Source organism: Gavia stellata, chromosome 26, assembly GCF_030936135.1.
Source record: "Gavia stellata isolate bGavSte3 chromosome 26, bGavSte3.hap2, whole genome shotgun sequence".
Classification (NCBI taxonomy): Eukaryota; Metazoa; Chordata; class Aves; order Gaviiformes; family Gaviidae; genus Gavia; species Gavia stellata.
Window position 1 is genome coordinate 2,509,786 of NC_082619.1, and position 19,715 is coordinate 2,529,500.

Consider the following 19,715-nt stretch of genomic DNA (forward strand, 5'->3'; position numbering starts at 1 on the left):
GAATTTGGTTAACTGGTAGGATGATGTATTGAAGAATTCAGGACACACACACAAAGTTCCTTTGCTGAAACAGATTACCGAGGTAGAAGGACTGCTCATCTGCAAATACTGGCCAGGTCAGGAAACCGTAAAATACTCAGGGCATGAAAGCAGGCACAACAGAAGGTTTGAACCTTCGCTATTAACAGAAAGTTATCACTATCTGACGGCTACGCTCACGAACGGAGCCAGCATCTGCCCGCCCCCCGCGCCCTCCCAAGCCGAGCATCCCGATGTGACAGCCACACGCCGCCTGTGGCCCGAGCCCGGGGGGCACCCCGCCACAGTCAGCCTGGGCGGCATTATCGCTGCCCCTGCCAGGAAGGCGAGAGCAGGAAAACAAACAAGAACGGCGGCCAGGCCTCCTGCTCCCCAGCCTGCCCGAACCCCCCGAGTAAATAAGATACTCCCCCCGCCCCCACCGGAGGAGGCTCCCGTGCTGGAAGGGACAAAAGGCGCCAGCAGCCTGCAAGGGCGCTGCTGCACGGCCCCGCCGAGCCGCCCAGGCCACCCCAGGAGACCCCCAGCTCCCGAGCAGAGCCCCCCAGCCCCGAGGCCGGCTGCCCGCCCCGCAGCCGGGCGCGGAGCCCCGTAGCCCCAACGCCGCCCCTCCCCGCCCCGCCGGGCGCAGCTCCCCCCCAGCCCCGCAGCAGCGCCCCGCCGCCCCCCGCGCCTCCAAACCCCGAGAGCTCCCGCGCCTGCGGGCACCCGAGCGCTGCCGCCCTGGGCGAGGCCCAGGGGCCGCGGGAGGGGCCCGGCGGCGCGGCCGGGCTAGGCGGGGGCAGGGGGCGACCGCGGCCGCCGCCGCCGCGCCTCGCCTCACCTCGCTGCGCGTGATGCGGTGCCGCGCCAGCTTGACCACGGCGAAGTTGCCTTTGCCCAGCGTGCCCTCGATGTCGTAGAAGCCGACGCGGACGGGCCCGAGCCCGCGGGGCAGCAGCGGGGGGGGCCGCCGGGGCTCGGCCATTACCATGCTGGGCGCGGGGGGCGGCGGCGGCGGCGGCTCCGGCGCGAGCGACGGCGGCGGCTCGAGTCTGTTTGCGGCGCCCTGGAGCCGCGCCGCCCCGCCCCCTCCGCCCTCCTCCACCAACCGCGCGTCACAGCGCGCGTCAGCGGGGGCGGGGCCTCGCCATGGCAACCGCGGCCACCGCGGCGGGGCGGCCGCCCGGGCTTCCCTCCGCTCCCCTCCCCTCCCTTCCCCTTCCCGGCGGCCCTCGCGGCGCTGCCGGGCGCGGGCCGGGGTGGCCGCGCCGGTGCTCCAGGCCTGCCCCCCTCCCCGCACCCGCCCTCCGCGCTGCTCTGGGCCCCTCCGCGTTGCTGTGGGGATCTCCTCCCCAGCTGTGCTCCCCCAGCTCCGCTGGGCCTGGGGAAAGTTCCCCTCGTGCTCTCCGCTCTGTCCCACCTGCGCGCACAGCGTGGCTGTTGGGTGAGGCCACCTCCTTAGAGGAGAAACGACGGGTCTGCCCCAGGTGTCTCTCCAGCCCTGAAGCAGGGTCTCCATGGGCCCAAGGGTGAAGTAAGAGCTTGGGCTGCTGCACCTGGATCAGAGAATCGACGGAGCTTCCTGACAGAAATACCCTCTCCCTGGCAGCGAGCGCCATTTCCAGTGGGCCAAGTTATTCCAGATCAGGGAAATGCATTCCCGTAGTACATCAGCCTCCCAAAATCCCCATCAGCGTTACGCAATACTCACCTTGTGTACTGGGTGCAGTTCTGGGCCCCAGAATTTAGAGAAGGATGTTCAGGTGCTTGGATACGTCCAGAGGAGGGTAACAAAGGTGGTGAAAGGGATGGAAGGCACGTCTACGACTTCGGCCTTGTCCTGTTTGGAGAAAAGGAGGCTGAGGGGCGACCCCCTTGCTCTCTGCAGCTTCCTGAGGAGGGGACGTGGGGAGGGAGGTGCTGAGCTCTTCTCCCTGGGATCCAGGGACAGGACACATGGGAATAGTTCAAAACTGCATCAGGGGAGGTTCAGCCTTGACATTAGGAAGCATTTCTTTACAGAGAGGGTCATCAAACACTGGAACAGGCTTCCTAGAGAGGTGGTCGATGCCCCACTCACTGCCTGTCAGTGTTTAACAGGCATTTGGACAGTGCCCTTAGTAACCTGCTTTAACTTTTAGCCCTGAACTGGTCAGGCAGTTGGACTAGACGGTTGTTGTAGATCGCTTCCAAATGACCTATTCTATTCTACTCTATTCTACTCTATTTATTTCCTACACAGCTGGAAAGACAGATTTAGAGACTTTGGTAGGCCCTTTGACTTAAAATGCTTAGAGGCCCTGCAGACTTGATAATCTAAGTGTGAAAAGGTTAAGGCCTTTTATGCTAAATTTCCTTTCCAGTACTAAGTCCACCTAGTCTGCTTTATGTTTGCACTTACATGTTAGCTTCTTTCTTTTTAAAAATGCCCTGCTCATTTCAACTCTGCAGCAATCTTTCCTCTCCCAGTTCATGCCTGTTCCGCTCTGATCACTCCCTCTCCCCTGACCCATCTCACGCTGGAGGACTGGTAGCTTCTGACATTTGGATACCAGGAATCACCCCTGGAGGCTTTGATCAGTTCCACTGACTAAACGAGGCATATCCAAAAGCTGATGGTACAAGAGCACACATGTCTGTTGAATCAGCTGCACATTCAGCAACAGTCACAGACCTTTTATGAACACAGAGTGCAGTGGACACAAACACAGCTCAAAACAGAGCATGGCCACAAAAAGCAAGTGGAAGAACGCAAGAAACAAACTTCTGTCTCTTGCTTTCCCTTTGTATACACCTCTTACATGTAAAGCTGCCTCATACTTGAGGAAAGTTGGTTAAATTTGTTACATGTCAAACAGCAATGACTGTTCTGCAAAGGGAACTGAAGACCTCCATGAGAAGTTAATGCTTGTCCTTCACTGCACTTGCAGTTCATGAGATTCCTCTAAGGAATGACATTTTGAGATGACACTGCTGACTTAGACTGCTATGGATAATAACCGTGCTGTTACTGTTCTATTTATCCCCTTAAGAAGTTCTGGCAATGACTAACTGATGACTTGAGTTAGTCAGACATCCACCCTTTTAAATGATTGATAGGTGCATGAGCAAGCTTACCGTAATCCTACTTGAATAGAAAATGGTGACATCCCGAGCTGCTACTTGTGAAATTTCACTCCTGTTTCACCCTATATAGTGCTTCATTTTTTTAAGAAATCTGAAACACTGACCAATAATTCTAGCACGATGCAAGCTTGGTGTGTTAAAAATAACTTTTTCTACGTTGTGCAAAATATTGCCTAATATTCATTCTCAGTCACTTTATTATAAATCAAATTTTTAGTAATAAAATATTGATTTGCTTCCTGCCCACTTTCATCCATGTAAAATCTCACCAGACTGGTACAAAATCAATTATTAAGTGAGATTTTGTGTTTGCAATAGCAAACTTCTGCAGAAACTGTGTGTGGCACACCATAATGGTGGGTTTTGGCCTCGAAGTTCGGGTTACAAAAACATTTCTTCATAACGCTGCTCGAGGAACTGCAGTCACAAAAAACATTCTTTGCACAGCAGCCTTTAACGGCCATTGATGGCTTTTGCTACGCTTCAAGGAAAGTGATTCGAGTGCTTCTCACAAACAGAGGAGCGCGTCCAGGGCGTTTGCAACAATCGGCTGAATGACACAGCCTGTGGAGCACTCGTGCCCTCTTGTGGTCAATGTCCCTGTACCGAATACTACAGCCGTCATGCTCTACTAAACGGAGATGTCACAGAAAAGACATTATAAAATTACCTCCCCGAATAACTTCCGGAGATGCTGAGCACATGCAGCTGAGTTTGCCTGAGTTCAATAAGCCAGCAGCTCAAAAGACCCGGGCACACACTTAGTTGCCAAAATATGGCTTTACATGTTTACACACATAAGCTCCAACATCTGGGTTGAGATTTTCCCTCTCATTTCCTGTTTTTCAATGCCTAAAAGATGCTTAGTGCCTGCCAAAAAAAAAAAAAGAAGAGACTAAGGATACAAGGGTAAAAGTGGATAGACACACAATTGCTTGATAAAAGAACACTAATTACTGCATTAGAAACCCTGGACGTTGCAGGCACCCAGCAATGACTACTCTCCTATACCAGGATTTTGCTTTGCAGGAGAAATGGTTGCCAACTGGGTGTCATTTTCAAAACAGGTAGAAGATTTTTTTTTAAAAATATTTCTTTCAGGGCTTCATCTTGCACTACTGTCTGGTGGAGGAACAGCGTGAGATCAGCAGACACTCTGTGATGCTGCAGATGTGCAGGACAGAGCCATCGTGCACAACAGCCTCACCTTTAACGTTGAGGAAGTGAGAGAAGCAGCTGTGGCAACTGACCGAAATATTTCCATGTTTGCAATAGACAGCAATAGCACACAGATCCAGAAACGTCTTCCTGCGTATTTACATTGGCAGAGCGCACTCATGGCCACGTCGTGCACTCATTTCTGTTGCTGTTTCAGTCCCACATAAAACACCTTCTGCCAAAGCCTTTGGCACACCTTTGTTTCCTGGTGGCTTATGCAAATTGGTTTTGCTTCATTTTCCTATTTATTTATTTCCACGCAATGGAGAAGAGTAAACTTTTAGGGAACCCTTTCAAGAGCTAAATTAATTTCAGATGCTTCATAGACAGACTTGTTTGTCAGCAAAATGTTGCTTTTCTGGAGCCGGAAATACTCACCTGCTGAGCAATAGTTGAGTAATATTTGTGTTCCTGTTTGGCATGCTTTATTTGCTTGGTCATTCTCCCTCCATTACCTGGTCTCTGATCAAAGAAGAAAAAAACAAAACCAAAAACCAGATGGATCCAAAACCTGGACTTTAGCAAATCCCTAATGTAAAGCCAGACAAAGCAGATACAATTCTTTGCAATTTTAACAATGTATTCTGAAGAGTTCTGGCTTCAGTAAGCATTTCACAGTGTCAAGATTGCCTCAACCTGCACCTTTTAGCTCTGCATTACATCTTGTATGCCTTCAGGCAAAACTCATCCAGCAGAAGACTAGCACTTCACTACCACATCACATTTCTGTCCATCACAGTGTACACAGTATCCTAAACAAAATGAATACTCTTAATGAAAATATTCAACCAGGCAAAGGAGATGAACAGAAATCTTTCCTCGCCACAATACTGCAGGCTATTAAATAGGGGTGTTTGGCTGAGAAATGACTGAGAGTTACATGGCAATCTTCAAAATTGCTTAAGACTCCACCAAGTGAATCTGAACTAAGGATTTGAGATGTCTAGGCAGGACTATAAAGCTTTGGCTGTTTAAATCATAACACTGAGGACTAACTTCAGCAACCAGTAGTTCTTGTCTTAGCGCAGTAAGTACTCCTGTGTTCAGAAGTCCTGTGCTTGACTGAGATCTATGGACAAAAGCTTAGTTGAAAAGTTGATATAATTGCCACCAATACAGAATGGCAAAAGTTGGGGTGTTGTGGCGTTTTTTTATACATAGATAGATAAACAGGCATTTACTATTTTTATTTGGCTTGTGAAAAGGTCGAACGTGATCTGACAGAGTAAGTAAAAAAGATTACTTGCTTTACACAGGGCCAGGTACCAGAACTGCTCAATAAACCGTATCTTTAATCAAATAATTTTTTATACATAATGACTTAGTCTAGACATGCTTCAAAATTGCTGCACAGATCTGCTGGACAATAAAATTCAAATTTCGTCAATTACAAGTCCTCATTATTGTAGTCTCAAATTCACTTCAGAGTCACTCATTTTTATATTCCAGGCATCCCTGGAAGCCTGTGAAATGCTGTTATTTCTGTTTTTCTTGTGGGACTGGGACACTCAGTAGATAAGATCAGACTGAGACAGAGTACACAGCTGAATCCAAACGGCCCCAGATACATGATAATGTCCTAAACGCTTTCTTTTCTTCAGTGCAGATGTCCAGCTTCCCAAGGTACTTGGTTGTCTATGTGACACTCCCACTTCTTTCTCAGTTCAATGGGATACAATCAAATAGAACTCCAGTTTTAAGGAACAGCTCCATTGCTGGAATAATTGAAAACAGAGTAAGTGCAGACAAAGCAAAATGTGCAGGTTTACTCAAAGCTGAACATATTTGCCTTGAGAATATATAAACCAATGTATGAAACAGCTGAAATATCAGATCAGACAGGACAGATAAAGCTTAATGGCCTAGCTTCACAGTACTTTCTACACATACACAGCTACGACCATGAAAAGATCCCTAGCAAGAATATGTACAGCTCTGAATGCAAACGTCTAATCATATTCATGACATCAATATTAACAGCTGGACTCAATTCATGTAAGAAACTCAGACTAACTCTGTACTGAAAAAAAATCCAGAGGCCACACTGCTGCTATCAGTACTTCATGGTCACTGACTTTGCCTTAGATCTACCACTTGCTGCGGAACTTGTGCTCCAGACTCCACATGTCCATTTAGCACCAATGTGTTCAGGTAAGGACAAACATCTTCAAAAAGCAGAAAGTGCAAAACAATGCTGTGTTACCCGTCTATAGCCTGAAGCAACTGGGGAGCACAGGAATGGATTGTGCCTGTTCATTTCAGTGGGGGGAATCTTCTATTTGTAGATGTATTTTCAGTTTTGCAGGTCTCGCTATTGACATCAAACATTTTACAGAAAGTAGTCCTTTATGGAACCAGATCATGTGCTTTTTTCATAAATCTGAATTCCGTTCCTAGTCCTTTCCAAAAGCCTTGGCAATTGCAAGGACCTCCAACTTCATGTAAATTAACTTTTACAATGGAATTCAGCTAAAGCAAGCCCATACCCAGCAGCACATGGGATTTTGCTCTGAGCATATTCAAGTCAATATGAATCTCAGTTTTTACCCAACCTCCTGTTACACTCAGCTGCACTGACAAATGCAACAGTGCAGAGACCTTGCCACAGGAGTTAGCTCCAAGCTCCTATGAAGGTCATTGAGTCCTTATAACTGAGAGACAAACATTGATCTGATCATGTCTCATGAACAAAATATGTATCAGAAAGCCCTAGCAAAACCCAAGTTATTCATAATCCCAGGTTGCCAGCACTGCTCCTGAGTCCTGTTTGCTGTGTTTCTTCTCAGCAAGCATATACAGTGATGCTGTCTGTACTTCATGGCATAGGAAATTACAAGCTTACATGGGAGATGCTGGAATGTCCTCTCTCTAATGCATGGAAGGTGAAAACTTGTCCATGTGATGAGTTCAAAATCAAAGACATGTAGTAACTTAAGAATCCATGCTGATGGGCAAATTCTGTACCTTCTTGATTCCAAGTAAAGTTGTGTGGTATTCAACTTGCTGTGAATGACTCTAGGTATTTCTTCACCAAACCACAGCTAGGCAAGCACAGCTCAAAGAAAATGCTAGGCACGCAACTTTTCATTTAGTTGCCTTTCTGTATTCTCAGTGTCATGTATCCATGACATTATCCTCCCAAACAGAAAAGACAGCGCTGTGAAGAAAGATGCATGGGACCACCCTTCTCTCTTTTTTAATATATATTGCTTATTCTTGTGATACAAGTGCTCTCTTGCAGTGTGCTTCGAAAGACCTTAAAACATACCGATGACCAAGTTAAATTCAGTTTATCTTGGAATAGTTCATCACAACTGTTTTTAACTTCCTACACCAGAAATCTCGTCTTTATGTACAGTTCACTAAAATAACTATACATTTTCTGTTCAATAAAGAGAAATTAAACTTAGTGCAGCCCTTAGAATATCCTGTTAGCCTGCTCTGGCTCCTTATACACTTTAGAGAGGATAAAAGTCCAGCCTGAAGTTGCTTCTGCAGATATTTGGACAGGTCTTCATACCACTTCCATGGCAAATGCACACTCTTGATTTCTCCTAGCTCCCTAACTTTATTAAATGTGCTGCAAATAACGGAGAAACAGAGATAATGATCTAAAAAACCCCTTAGTGTGAAGGATCATCTCTTGTCTCTTTCCCCTTAGAAGTCAAGCAGTGAACTACAGACCGTGAATTCTTTCAGACATAAATGGCGTCACTTCATATTCTTGCTTGTTCCCCATATCTAACAGGAAAATTCTCATTCCACCTGAATTTGTATTTAGTTGTGTGGCAGTTGCTATGCCCTGTTGCCATTCATTTCTACTTCTCCAAAGGTGCACAGAAATGGGAGGTATCTAATATTGGCTCCAAAACAATACCTTAAAAACTATGGTAAAATAAGGTATCATTCCCTCACACTGTCAGAGGGGAAATTCCATGAACTATCCTCAGTACCTCACCTTAACACTTATTTAACCTATGTACTGGAATATGTGAAGTCCCTGTAAATAGCAGACAATTTATTATAACTAATTAGGATGATACTTTAGTTTACCTGCCAAAATGCTGCGTGTAATCCAATTCTTGACGTTCACCTACCTTTTCATAAATTCCATCTCCATAGAGATTAACGTCAGGATGTCAGTCTGCATGGAATTCAGTACATGTCACAGGCCCAAGGAGGAAAAAGATCTAGAATACAACTGCAAATGGCTATTCCTGTTACAAGGAAGGAATTGGTACTCAGTTTGTCATTTAGGCCAAATTAGCACATCTCTGGACAGCTAACCAGGCTGCTGTAATTCCCGAGACGAATCAGAATGCTTTGGAGTACCCCATTTCCTTCCTTTAGCATTGCAGAGAAGGCCCTTCTTCCTTGCCATTCCTTTTGCCAGAGGATAAGTGAGGGAACACATTTAGCCTTATGACACCAAAGCACTTACTGGGATTCTTTAAAAACCAACCTAATGGTGTAAGTAACACACAATTATGTGCTGTGACTCACATACGCTGCCTTGGCAGTAAGGACTAGGAGGGAGGGAAAGAAGCAGAAACCACACTACTCTCCTTCTTGTGAAGTGTCTGTCAGTGTCCTAGGCAGGTGGTGAGGGAGGCCAACACAACTGGGATATGGGCTGACATGGAAACAATGACCAACCTGCAACTATGGCAGCTTTCCTGGGGACACCTATAAGAATCCAAGTCTGACCAGTGATTGACATCTGACTTTTATCACCTTTGAAGATGAGTAGGTCGGTTAAATAAATAGGGATTTTGGATTGTCCTTTAGTTTCAAAGGCATATCTTTGGAGTACAAAAACGAATCAAGAGTATTAACAAGCCATTCCTATGGCAAAAGGGGGCTCGATGCAAAGCAAAATATATACATTCTTTTCAGTTTGGATCTTTAAAAACCCATATTCTTTCAAAAAAGAGAAGAATATAGGGACAATGGAAAAGCAGGATAAACAGCACCTATACTATTATTAAAACAAATGCATAGGGAGGGCAGGTTAACTTGTATTGATATTCACTTTGTCATCCATATTCCAGGCTTTTTTTGTCCATTTCCTTAATATCCATAAATCTCATTCTCCACCCAGGCTGATTCCTTGCTCGTCCCCACACGATCTCCACACAGCTCATAGATATCATTGGTCACAAAGCCACTTTCAGTACTGGCCAATGTCACAAAGCCACTCGTTGAGGTATTCGTTGCCGCATCATCATAATCCCTGGAAAGGCTGTCAAGCACCTTATCTTCCTGTGTACGGAAGGAAGAATTCTTAGTGTCAGGCCTGGTTCCAGCCAGATCTGCTTCTGATTGCTTCTTGATTACTTTGTAAATATCCAGATTTGGACTGTTCCTCCTGGGGTTAGACAGCCATGCATCTTCCTCCTTTGGGCTTGCATCTATTCGCTCCTGTCTCCTTAGGGATGGAGGGAAGAGGACAAGTCATAATATGCTTTTTTTAGAGAGGCAAATACAAAACAATACCACACCTCCCTTACAGTAATTTAATGATGACCCTCGAGGGAAGCTGACACTCAGAGCCTGGACTCAGGATGACATTTGTTACTCCTTGCTGTTCCAGGTGTGTGGCAGCAGGCTGCACAGCTGGGGTAGTCCCATGGCAGGAGCTGCTGAGGTACCCCTTGCACCCTGCTGCCGGCTGAGATGCTGAGGCGGCAAAACTAGACACTGACACTCCCAAAACCACAGCCAGCATCCCCACCAGAGGTACTGTGCACACAGGGAAAACAAGGAGAGGAAACTGGTAAACGGTATTTGCCCCGAACATATATCCTTTTATTTCTATTACTATTTTTCACTTTTGAAGGGGATCTTCTGATAATTCAAATCTTTTCTTTAATAAGAAAACTTAAGTGCTAACACTTCAGAAATTATCTTGTTTTACACTATTCCCTAACTACTATATGTCTGTGAACATAATAAAATAGCATAATGTGATTTACTTAAAATTTTACTTCATCAATAACTCAGCCTGGAGCACCCATGCCACTTTTTAAACATTTATTTGGCTGAAAGCAGTGCTCTCCAGAGCATCTTACAGGATCCTGAAGCTAGCTGTAAAGTGATTGCCACGACAAGATATCACAGGTTCACTTGTTACACCAAAATGCCACTCACCTCTTCGCAAAAAGCCAAAAACAGAAGATGGCTGTAATGACCATCAGGAGAAGCAGCACAGGAATGCTGGGAATAAGAATGTAGGCAAGACTCTGAGCAGGTTCTAGGGGTAAAAATGAGATTCCAGCTTTTATTCACTTCCAGTAGCATTTGACATGCACAGAACTTCATAGGAAAACTAGCAGTTGCAAAATGTGGCATCATCAGACCTCAACGGGCTTCTAGTCCTGTTCATAACTGAGCAGTATCTACTTCTTCTCAAAGGCAGCAAGTCTAACGGAGACCTATCATCTAGTTAAGCAGGTTAAAGTAAAACAAGCTCAAATCTTCAAGGTGAGGAGCCACCAAGCCTCACCGTCTCACTGTAAGAAGGCAATGGTAATGCAAGTTAATGAGATACGCTGTCTTTTAAAAGCTTAGGAACCCCCAGCCAAAAGATTTCAGAGCACAAAATGTCTTTTATGATCTGTGAATTTGTAGGGGGGAAGTCAGTGTGGTAGGAAGAAATTGGAAGTTTTTCATAGTTAGTAATAGACTCACAAACAAAACATTAACAATTTAGACATTGAAAAGTGCTTCAATAAATTAAAAAGAACCTTTTTCAGACCCAAAATACTTTGCACAACTTTAGATTTAGAACATTTTGGTAACCAAAGCAATCAGTTTAGGTTTGTTCTGGAAAAGATTTGAGGGAAGTCTTGTTTTCAGATGCAGTTGTCTAAATTCAGTCTTCTACATTTAGGGTCAAACACTTCCAACTGAAATGTTGACTGTCTACAGCCACAGGTGAGAAATGTGGGCCTGCATAGTTAGAGAACGGGCCAGCTGTTGAATGCACAACATACCTTTGGCTTCTACAACTGTTACATTAGCATCTTTCTTACGGTGTTCTTCTGGGAATACTGGATTCAAGGGCTCTGTTGCAACATCTGGAAAGAAGCAGCTTAATTAATATTGCAGATGATATTTGAAAGAGTTTAAGAACCATAAAAAGCGAGGGTGAGAGGAGACTGAAGAGACTGCCAGCTGCAAAGATGTGTAAGGTGTTCTGGTACTCTTGCTTAGATTTCTATCTGGGACAGCTGGTCGTGCTGCGCTGCATCAACAACAGCAAGACTGTGCTCCTGCAGAATGGATTATAGAATAGCACAAGGAAAGTGCAAACTGCAGGGAAGCATCTTGCTCAGTAAGTTTTCAGTCTGTGAGTGTCTTTGACAATTAATCTAACAGAGAGTTATTTCTACTGAAAGTCAGCATATCATTAAAAAAAGCCCCAAACAAATATTTCTAACTTACCTCTTTGAGAATTCTCTATTGGAGCATTCGTTGGCTTCTCTAAAAGAAAAAAAGATATGCATAATTTCCTCATAAGCTTGAGTAGGGCGACCAAGTGTACTGAATACAGTCTAATAACATGACCACACTTCTTTAGTGTTCCCTCTCCTTCAGGCCCCATTTGAGATCTCACATACTTTATAAAAATCCTCTGAGAATTCATAGAAGTTACAAGGCAAGTAGCTACAGATATTAGATATTGAGATTGTTTTCCCCAGGACTTGCATAAATTTAAAGATATCTGTCTCCCACCAGATCTTTCCAGTGAAGCTAAGAAAGGGTCTCCTTATCTGTTACTGCAATCTCCTCATACCTCCTCTTGGGGAGTGGAAGCAGGTTGGTTTTTAAAGCTACAGAACGACTCATTACCAAGAGAGTATTTGCAAATGAAGTTATTTTTCATGTTGCATCTGTCATCGTTCCATTGAAACATGTAAGGACCTCCGACACCCGGTGGGGCAGATGGCTGGTGGTACATCACAACACAGATTTCACTCCCACAGGATGGCTCATCGACATACCAGTTCCTAAGAAAACACAACAAACGTGTCAAGTAAGACTTGATGTCACTTTCCAGGGTACTGCAGAAGCTCAGATGGGACTACAGCGTACAGGGCACCACAGAGGGCAGAATCAGAGGATTACAGTTCAGCACCCCACCTCACCCTCACCCCCCCTTCCACTGTGTAAAAGTCTAAACAATAACAATACAATTATTTACAGTGTATCTTCTGGTTTTGGGATTCTTAATTTTCAAAGAAAACTCAGCAAGCAAGGTGTTCAACAAATATTAGGGAGTGAAGGGCTGAGTACGTCACTGCCTGAAACTCCTCTGCGAGGCTGCGTAAAGCTCAGGAGAACTTTGATTTTCTCTACACAATTTTAGACCTGTGCAAAATCATCTATCAAAATGATTTTTGTTCTCAGGCCTCAATGCCCAATGCCTGCAAAATTTTGACACCTTTTAAACAAGAAAATGAAAAAGCTAAAGCAGGATCTGTTTTTCTCTGTCTAGAAAAACACTAACATGACAAAACCCTGTCTTGCAGATAATTTTTTTTTCTTTTGTAATAATAAACTTCACCACTGGAAAACTGTGTAGGCCCTTCCAAGTAGTAAACAGGAAGGAGGCTTCACTACTTAACACTCTGTAATACAATTGTTACTGAAGAGGCATTTTATGCATCTGAGAGAAACACTTCTAAGACTGTATCCTGGTTTTGAAAAATGTTCAATACCCTCTGATTTTGGAACAAGCAATGTTCTGCATGCCAAGCACTTTCTGAAAGCTGATCCGTACAACATAAATACTTCCAGATATACAAGGTATTCAACATGGGGAAAAAACCCACACGTTAAAGCAGTATTTTTTCAAACATTACAACGCTGTATTCCTCCCTCACTTCCCCTAGTGCCCCCACCCCTGATCTTTTCCTTGGCTTTATCATTCAGCATAAATAAGCTGTGTCTCACCAGTGAAAGGCAATAAAGCTATGTATGTTTCTTAGCAGCAGCAGATCTGGTTCTAGCTTCTTACCATCTATCCCCAATATCTGAACCACAAGAGAAACTTTAATATATTGAACAGTACTAAAAGCAGTTCTGTTTTATTAATTCCTGCACAGAGCAACTAAAATTTCTTATGGGTTCCCAAAGCATAAAGTTCACAATAACAAGGTATTTTTATGTGTGTTCAACATAAAGAAGAATGAAAAAGCAGACTTGTACACATGACATGTTGCCATAAAATATTTAAGAACGTTTGGGTTATTTAATGAAATTTGCAGTTCAATCACCATAAATGCAGCAAGACATTCAGGATAATTAGTGAACATTGTATAGTTTGATTTTTTAAAATTACTTTAATCGCAGGTTCAATAGTAAATATCTACCAGGCAAAACTCTCTTGAAGCTGAAGTTCCCTGTAGAGCCGGCACCTCGTTGCTAAGGCTTTCATCAAGCTGGCAAAGTCTGGAGCAGATTTTCTACTTCTATACCACAGAAAGGCAGACCTTGTAGCCCTGGATCTAAGAATATCTTTTGTCTAGAAAACTGTGGCTCATGATTGAAATAAAAATAATAATTCAACAGAACTTTTGAAGCTAAACACATTTTGCTTCTATGCTGAACAGAAATGTGAAAGTAGTGAAAACAACTACAGCAAACTTTTATTGGTTGTAAATGTTGCCTTTATATTTTAATTACAGCAAATGCTGTTCCGCTTGCCTTAAGACAAGGAGGCAGAAATCTAACAAGTGGTGTGAAAATTTTCATTTTTCATGTCTACAATAAATACTGTAGCTCTCCAATTCTACTGTCTCACAGGAAAAAAATGCTGTTCCCTCAGCAAGTAGAAGGAGAAGGGCCCATCGCTCAGGACATCGGCACAAAACTTCAGGGGATCTGACATGCAGGCACCTTCAGGTCAAAGCACATATTCTGTACATGCCTAATCAGAGATTTTTAAGATCAGATCATTTGTTCTTCCACCTCCTTTTAGCAATCAAAAATTATCAATCTAGCCCAAGCTAGACACTCTAGGTGTCTTATATAGAGCAACAAAGAGAGAGCAGGGTCTCTAGGGAGTAATTTATCTACTCCTTACATCTGCATGGGAGGAATTGCTCTCTGGAGATACTACCACTCTTCAGTGACTGCAGAAGGAACACAGATGACAGCTGGGACAACACTGCTTGATTCCTTTGAAAGAATCCTTTCTGATTGCTAAAGGCAGGTGACAGTCTCTGACCAGGTTGCTTCCCAGTCTCACTCGTGGGTACCTACCGGAACTTGGATGAGCTGCCATCTGACCAGGAGTAGAGGTTCTGACACTCTGTACTATTGTCTACCTCCTCCTTTTTCCTCCTAAGCCCTATCCAAAAATCTCCATCAGAAGCTAAGAGACTCTCAATAAACTTTTCAATCAGTCTTTGCTCTGCTTCTGTTTCAATACTGACTAGATGTCCGCCATCAGCTCTGCAGGCAAGGTGTGCTTCCTCATAGCTGATCCTGCGTGAAGCGTCATGAAAATAAACTATTTTGTAGCACGGCTTCTGTGTTCCACCCCGGCAAACTGTCTGTCCTGCAGAAATGGAAAGAAACCTGTTACAGAAACGATGCCTTAGTACCAAAAATGAGTGCTAATATTTCCATTTGGTTGAGTTTTGCACTGTGCGATAGTTTATATGGAAAACACAACACAGGTAAAAAGCCTCTTGTACTGGCAAATGGCATCTCCAAACTTTTCTTACTGCACGTAACAGTTTAGGTAGATCTGCACAGCACTGTTCTTTCATGTCTTGCGCTTCTCAGCTCACTCATGGGTTATCTGCAATTTGAAGACCCTCGGAGTTCCTTACAAAGAAGCAACGCTGTGCCAGAGAGCAAGCTGACATGTGCCACCTTTTAAAAAGAGAGTTCCTTTACAACGGTTCAAGGAGGCTTTTTTAATTATTATTATTATTATTATTATTTTTAAGGAATTTAAATAGCTAAAATTAGGGATCCCCTTACACAAGCAGAGGTAACAGTAATTTATCTTCTGGGGTATATGTGGTAGTTTCATGGAGTATATACTGCAGTGTATCAAGATGTGTTCACACAGTCCAGTTGTAAGCGTTGCTCTGCACTGTAATGTTACTGACTGCCCAGGAAGTAAACGACGTCTGTTTTCAGACTGTCATAAGCCAAGGACTTTCTCCTGCATGAAGCAGCATGGCTTATTTTGATTACAAGGAAAGTAGAGATCAAAGTGGAAAGATACATAATCTAAAATGATGCACTTGTATGTTTCTCATCAGAAGAGTCCCAATATTTAGACTGTGGAAACAAACAGTTTTGTTTTACTCAGTAAATATTTCCTTCCAAGCACAGGGCAGACACAGTCTGCTAACCTACATGTTTTTACAGAAGAAAAACATTTAGCAACATCTGTAATGTACTCAGAACAAATGGGATGTGAGGGCAGATCATTATAAACCCCTCCATGGGATATATGCTGGCTTTTCCTTATTCTTATATGTTCCTGCAAGGCCACTGTAAGAGTGGAAATCTAAACACCTTTCGTACTGGAATTTTTGAACAGTTAAGTACTTAGAATCACAGAGTCTGCTAACATTTTACACAGAAATTAAAACTGGCTGTACTACAAAAGCAGTATTTAAAAATACATCTCTAGGCATAACCCATGTTTCTCTTGGTAACTTAACACTCATGCAGGCTTGGTGAAAAAGGCAAAACACCTTACCTCTTCTGAGGGGTATGTCCACTGCTATTGTGAAAGACATAAGAAAAATACAGATGGCACATTGTTATTAAAAAACTGCAGCAACTGTCTAGAAATAGTGTCACAAACTGCACTCAGGTTCTTTTCCAGTACACAAACATTTTTTTTCCCCATTAACTGGCAGAAAATCTCAGTCTTATCATCCAAACTTGCCATTGCTTTCAGCTAAGGTAAAAATTGTTGTAGTTGATTACTGTCTAGACTTTATTGCTGGTTAGGTATCCAAATATAGTTTAGGTAACAGAGGACAATTGGATGCGTAGCTCTAAGCAATGCTGAAAGGGTTCCTCCTATTTTCCCCTTATGTCCTCATTGCTTCCATGGGATCTGCCTCAAAGCCTGCTAACTTCAGTGAGCCTTGGTAATGCGAGACTAAGGATGAGTCAATTATGCTGAGAAGTAAAAAATTCCTAAGAAGAAATACATCTCCAAGCCCACAGCTGGCAGCTGAGCCCTCTAACTCACTCCCACAAAAGTCCTACTGCAGACAAGAACATGGCAGAATTAAAAATGTATTTATAGATATAATAAACCTATTTGCTTTATGTTGGAATAACATGAACATTTCACAGCTGACAGGGTTCAGGCTTTCTGCCGAATACACCAACCTATCAGGTCAGGCAGAAACTTCCCCCAGACTGGCTATTCTGTAACCAGCCTAAAGTACCTAGTTTGGGTACTAGTCCAAAAACACTGCTGGTCCAGCCTTGAGCTGCCATGTATCTATTCCTATGAAAGGCGTCCAAATAGGCGACATTCCTTTGCACAAAACCAGGAGGACAGACTGATCATGTAGAGGAAGAGTAAGACAACCTAGTGTTGGCTGGAAACTCGGCCAGGCTGGTAATGACCACTGAGGGTCGGACGGCAGGAGCAGTTCTGTTAGCCAGGGCAGCATTTAAAGTCCCTACAACCGAGGCAGAAACGCCGCGGAAGGGTTTCTCACTGGAAGAGGAAAATGAAACCGGACTGCCGCCGTGCCCCCTTGACGGCCGGGAACGCAGGGGCGCTCCCGCCCAGCGCGGAGGATGCGGAGGTCTCCCCAGGGCAGGGCTGGCTCCCGATGGCGAGTCAGAAGGGAAAAATTACTCGCCCAAGGTAGTGCACACGCATCCTTGCCTCTGTCGCCACGGCTGCCCCAGGCAGCCAGACCCTCCCAGCGCAAGAGCGGAGCGGCCGGCGGAGCCGGCATGCCCACTCCGGGCCGGGGGACGAGCCTCCACCGGGCTGCGAGCCCCTCGTCCGGCGCCCCGCGCTCCCCGGCACCCTCAGCGCCGGCCCGCCCCGCGGAGCCGGGCCAGCGGAGGCACCGCCGCGCCGCCCCGCCTTACCGCCGAGCAGCCGTGCCCCCGCAGCCCAGCCCAGCGCGGCGGCGCAGAGGGCCGCGGCCGCCAGCATCGTCCCCGGCTCCTCGGCGTGCGCTGGGCGCCCGGCTCGCTGCACCGCCCGACCCCATGCGAGTGGCCCGCGGCCCGGCTGCCGGGCGAGAGCGGAGGGAGCGGGGAGGAGTCGTCGCCTCCTCCCGCCCCGGGCTCCGGGCCAGCGGGCCGGGCCCGGCTCAGCCCCCGCGCGGCTAGCGGGCGGCAGCGGCGGAGCCCCCCCGCCAAAGCCGCGGGCGGGGCCCGCCCTCCTCGCTGCGCGTCGCCGCTCCGGAGGCATCTGCGGCTGCCGCGGCGGGGCGGGGGCTGAGCCCGCACCCCTTCTGCCGGCCCCGTTCTCAGCTGTCCCCTGGGCCACGCTTCAGACACCGCATCGCTTCTGCGTGCTTCCCCCCGCTCCAGCTTTGTCACTTCCCTGTCCCACACGCAAACGACAGGGCGTGAGCACAGGAGACACCTCCGTCCGGCACAACGTACGAGTCGTAGAAACCGCGCCTGCAGCCCCCGAAACCGGAGGCTGACCTTCCCCGTACTGACGTGCAGCTGCCTTTAAGGAGCTGCTTCAAGACGGAGCACAGAACACGGGAACTTTGTTTCAACCATTCATAAATGCTGAGCCTGCTTCCCGGTGGCTAGGAAGCTGGAAATGCACCTGTTCCCGGGAGCGCTGGCTCTCCAGCTAAGATTTCAATGCCTCTGCCTCTAAGAGCTTTTTGCAGGTTGCAGAAAGGGGCAGAGCACCAAAATGAACGAGTACGGGAGCTTGAAGAGCTACGGTTTCTGCTCAGACAGATACTAGCTGGGGTCGGTGTTTTAAAATAGGAGATTATTGATTTTATGAAAGACTTAAAACCTGGACCAACTCTTGGGAGCCCAGCTGGAGAGACTATTTCTGCTCTCAGTATCTTAAATAGAGAAAGATCCTTTAAAATAGCATTAAGACATTCCACTCCAGGTCACCAGAAGTCAGGTATCTCAGAGGCAGGTGTTGGAGCTGAACTAAGGCTACGGCTTTGCAGCATGTGTCATGTCTGTGAAACGCACATGTCAATGGTGTTCTAGAACTGAACTTCTACATTTCCCAAATCCTTGGTGATCAAGGTTTGGATTTAGTAAACAACTAGGCACTTGAGCAACGTTACAGACAGAAGCACTTCAACTGGTCTCATGAACTTGAATGAGGACTAATATTTCAGTGAGACAGTTTTGCATTTAACTTCATGTGTTTTAGAAGACAAAACAACTCCAAGTGAGGTATGTCCATGAAGTGACATATGCATTTAACTATTTCCAAACTGTTAGGTAATATAATTAGAAGTGCCTCAAATACAGGGAAGGACTGAGCATCTGAACTGGCTAGCCTGAGTTGTAAGACTGAAGTCAAGCCTTTATCAAGCCAGTCTTGATTATCTTGAAGCTCCACTAATACATTTGTTCTTTGGAGAACTTTTGACAAAGGAAATCCTGTCTGGGGAGTTTTTTTCTTGTTTTGCAGACCAAAGTAACCAAAATAATTACAGTGTTTCTAGAAATTAAACAAAAACTCACCTTCTTTATGGCTGTAGGTATTTTTGTAGCACAGTTTAAACCCTGCTGCTAATCATTTTAGCAGTCTATCCTTTTGTTGGCATGTTTGTATTCTAAGTCCATTGGAAAGCATTTCTGTAATGGCTCTGAAGGAAAAAAAAATTGAATATATCCAAGGCAAGTAGTAGCAGCATTATCAACACACTTTCTTGAATTACTGGTGAATAAATATTCTGCCACTTGCATTTTACAGCCTCTCCCATATCAAAAGCACAACAGCAGCAAAGTGATTACTAAAGATTCTGCTAACTTCAACAGGAAAATGGCAGTAGCTGACAGAAGCCTTTGTTGATCTATTTTTAACAAAGGTCAACTGCAAGCATTCAAACACTATGTATGACACTTCATAACAAAACTTAGTGATTTATTGTGCAACCTTAGTATTACTAGCCACAGACTCTTCCGTTTGACCTGTTTTCTACTTTTGTAAAGGAATTTCCTAACATAGCCAAAGCAATTACTCTCCATTTATAGTTTTGGTAAATTTAGCACACATGAAATGCATATATTTAATTTAACAGGCCCTTCAGATCATAGAAGTGTGCCTTTTGAAGGCTGTCTAGTAAGTTCAGAACATTTCAAATCCTGCAAGTCAAAAATCCCAGGACCACAGA

General features: G+C 45.1%; 2 protein-coding genes across 2 annotated transcripts in view; both read right to left on the reverse strand.

Annotated features, from left to right (window-relative positions):
* The window catches only part of SIK2 (salt inducible kinase 2), a 57,914-nt gene extending 56,902 nt beyond the window's left edge, over positions 1–1,012 (reverse strand). The window contains exon 1 of the mRNA XM_059829701.1: positions 863–1,012. Within this exon, the coding sequence (XP_059685684.1) occupies positions 863–1,012 (150 nt within the window). The remainder of the gene's footprint in view (positions 1–862) is intronic.
* Positions 1,013–9,435: 8,423 nt separating this feature from the next.
* Positions 9,436–17,533, reverse strand: LAYN (layilin). The gene is made up of 8 exons (XM_059829755.1): positions 17,467–17,533; positions 16,097–16,120; positions 14,635–14,932; positions 12,220–12,377; positions 11,812–11,850; positions 11,361–11,444; positions 10,516–10,618; positions 9,436–9,793 (listed from the first exon to the last, which is right to left on the reverse strand). The coding sequence occupies exons 1-8, from the start codon at positions 17,531–17,533 to the stop codon at positions 9,436–9,438; spliced, it is 1,131 nt and encodes a 376-aa protein (XP_059685738.1).
* Between the last annotated feature and the right edge of the window lie 2,182 nt (positions 17,534–19,715).

Coding starts and splice junctions, on each gene's coding strand:
- LAYN (XM_059829755.1), bottom strand. CDS start 17,533: ATGCTGGCGGCCGCGGCCCTCTGCGCCGCCGCGCTGGGCTGGGCTGCG. Junction 14,933..16,096: donor GGACATACCCCTCAGAAGAG/GTAAGGTGTTTT, acceptor CCATTTCTGCAG/GACAGACAGTTTGCCGGGGT. Junction 9,794..10,515: donor TTTTGGCTTTTTGCGAAGAG/GTGAGTGGCATT, acceptor TCCATCCCTAAG/GAGACAGGAGCGAATAGATG.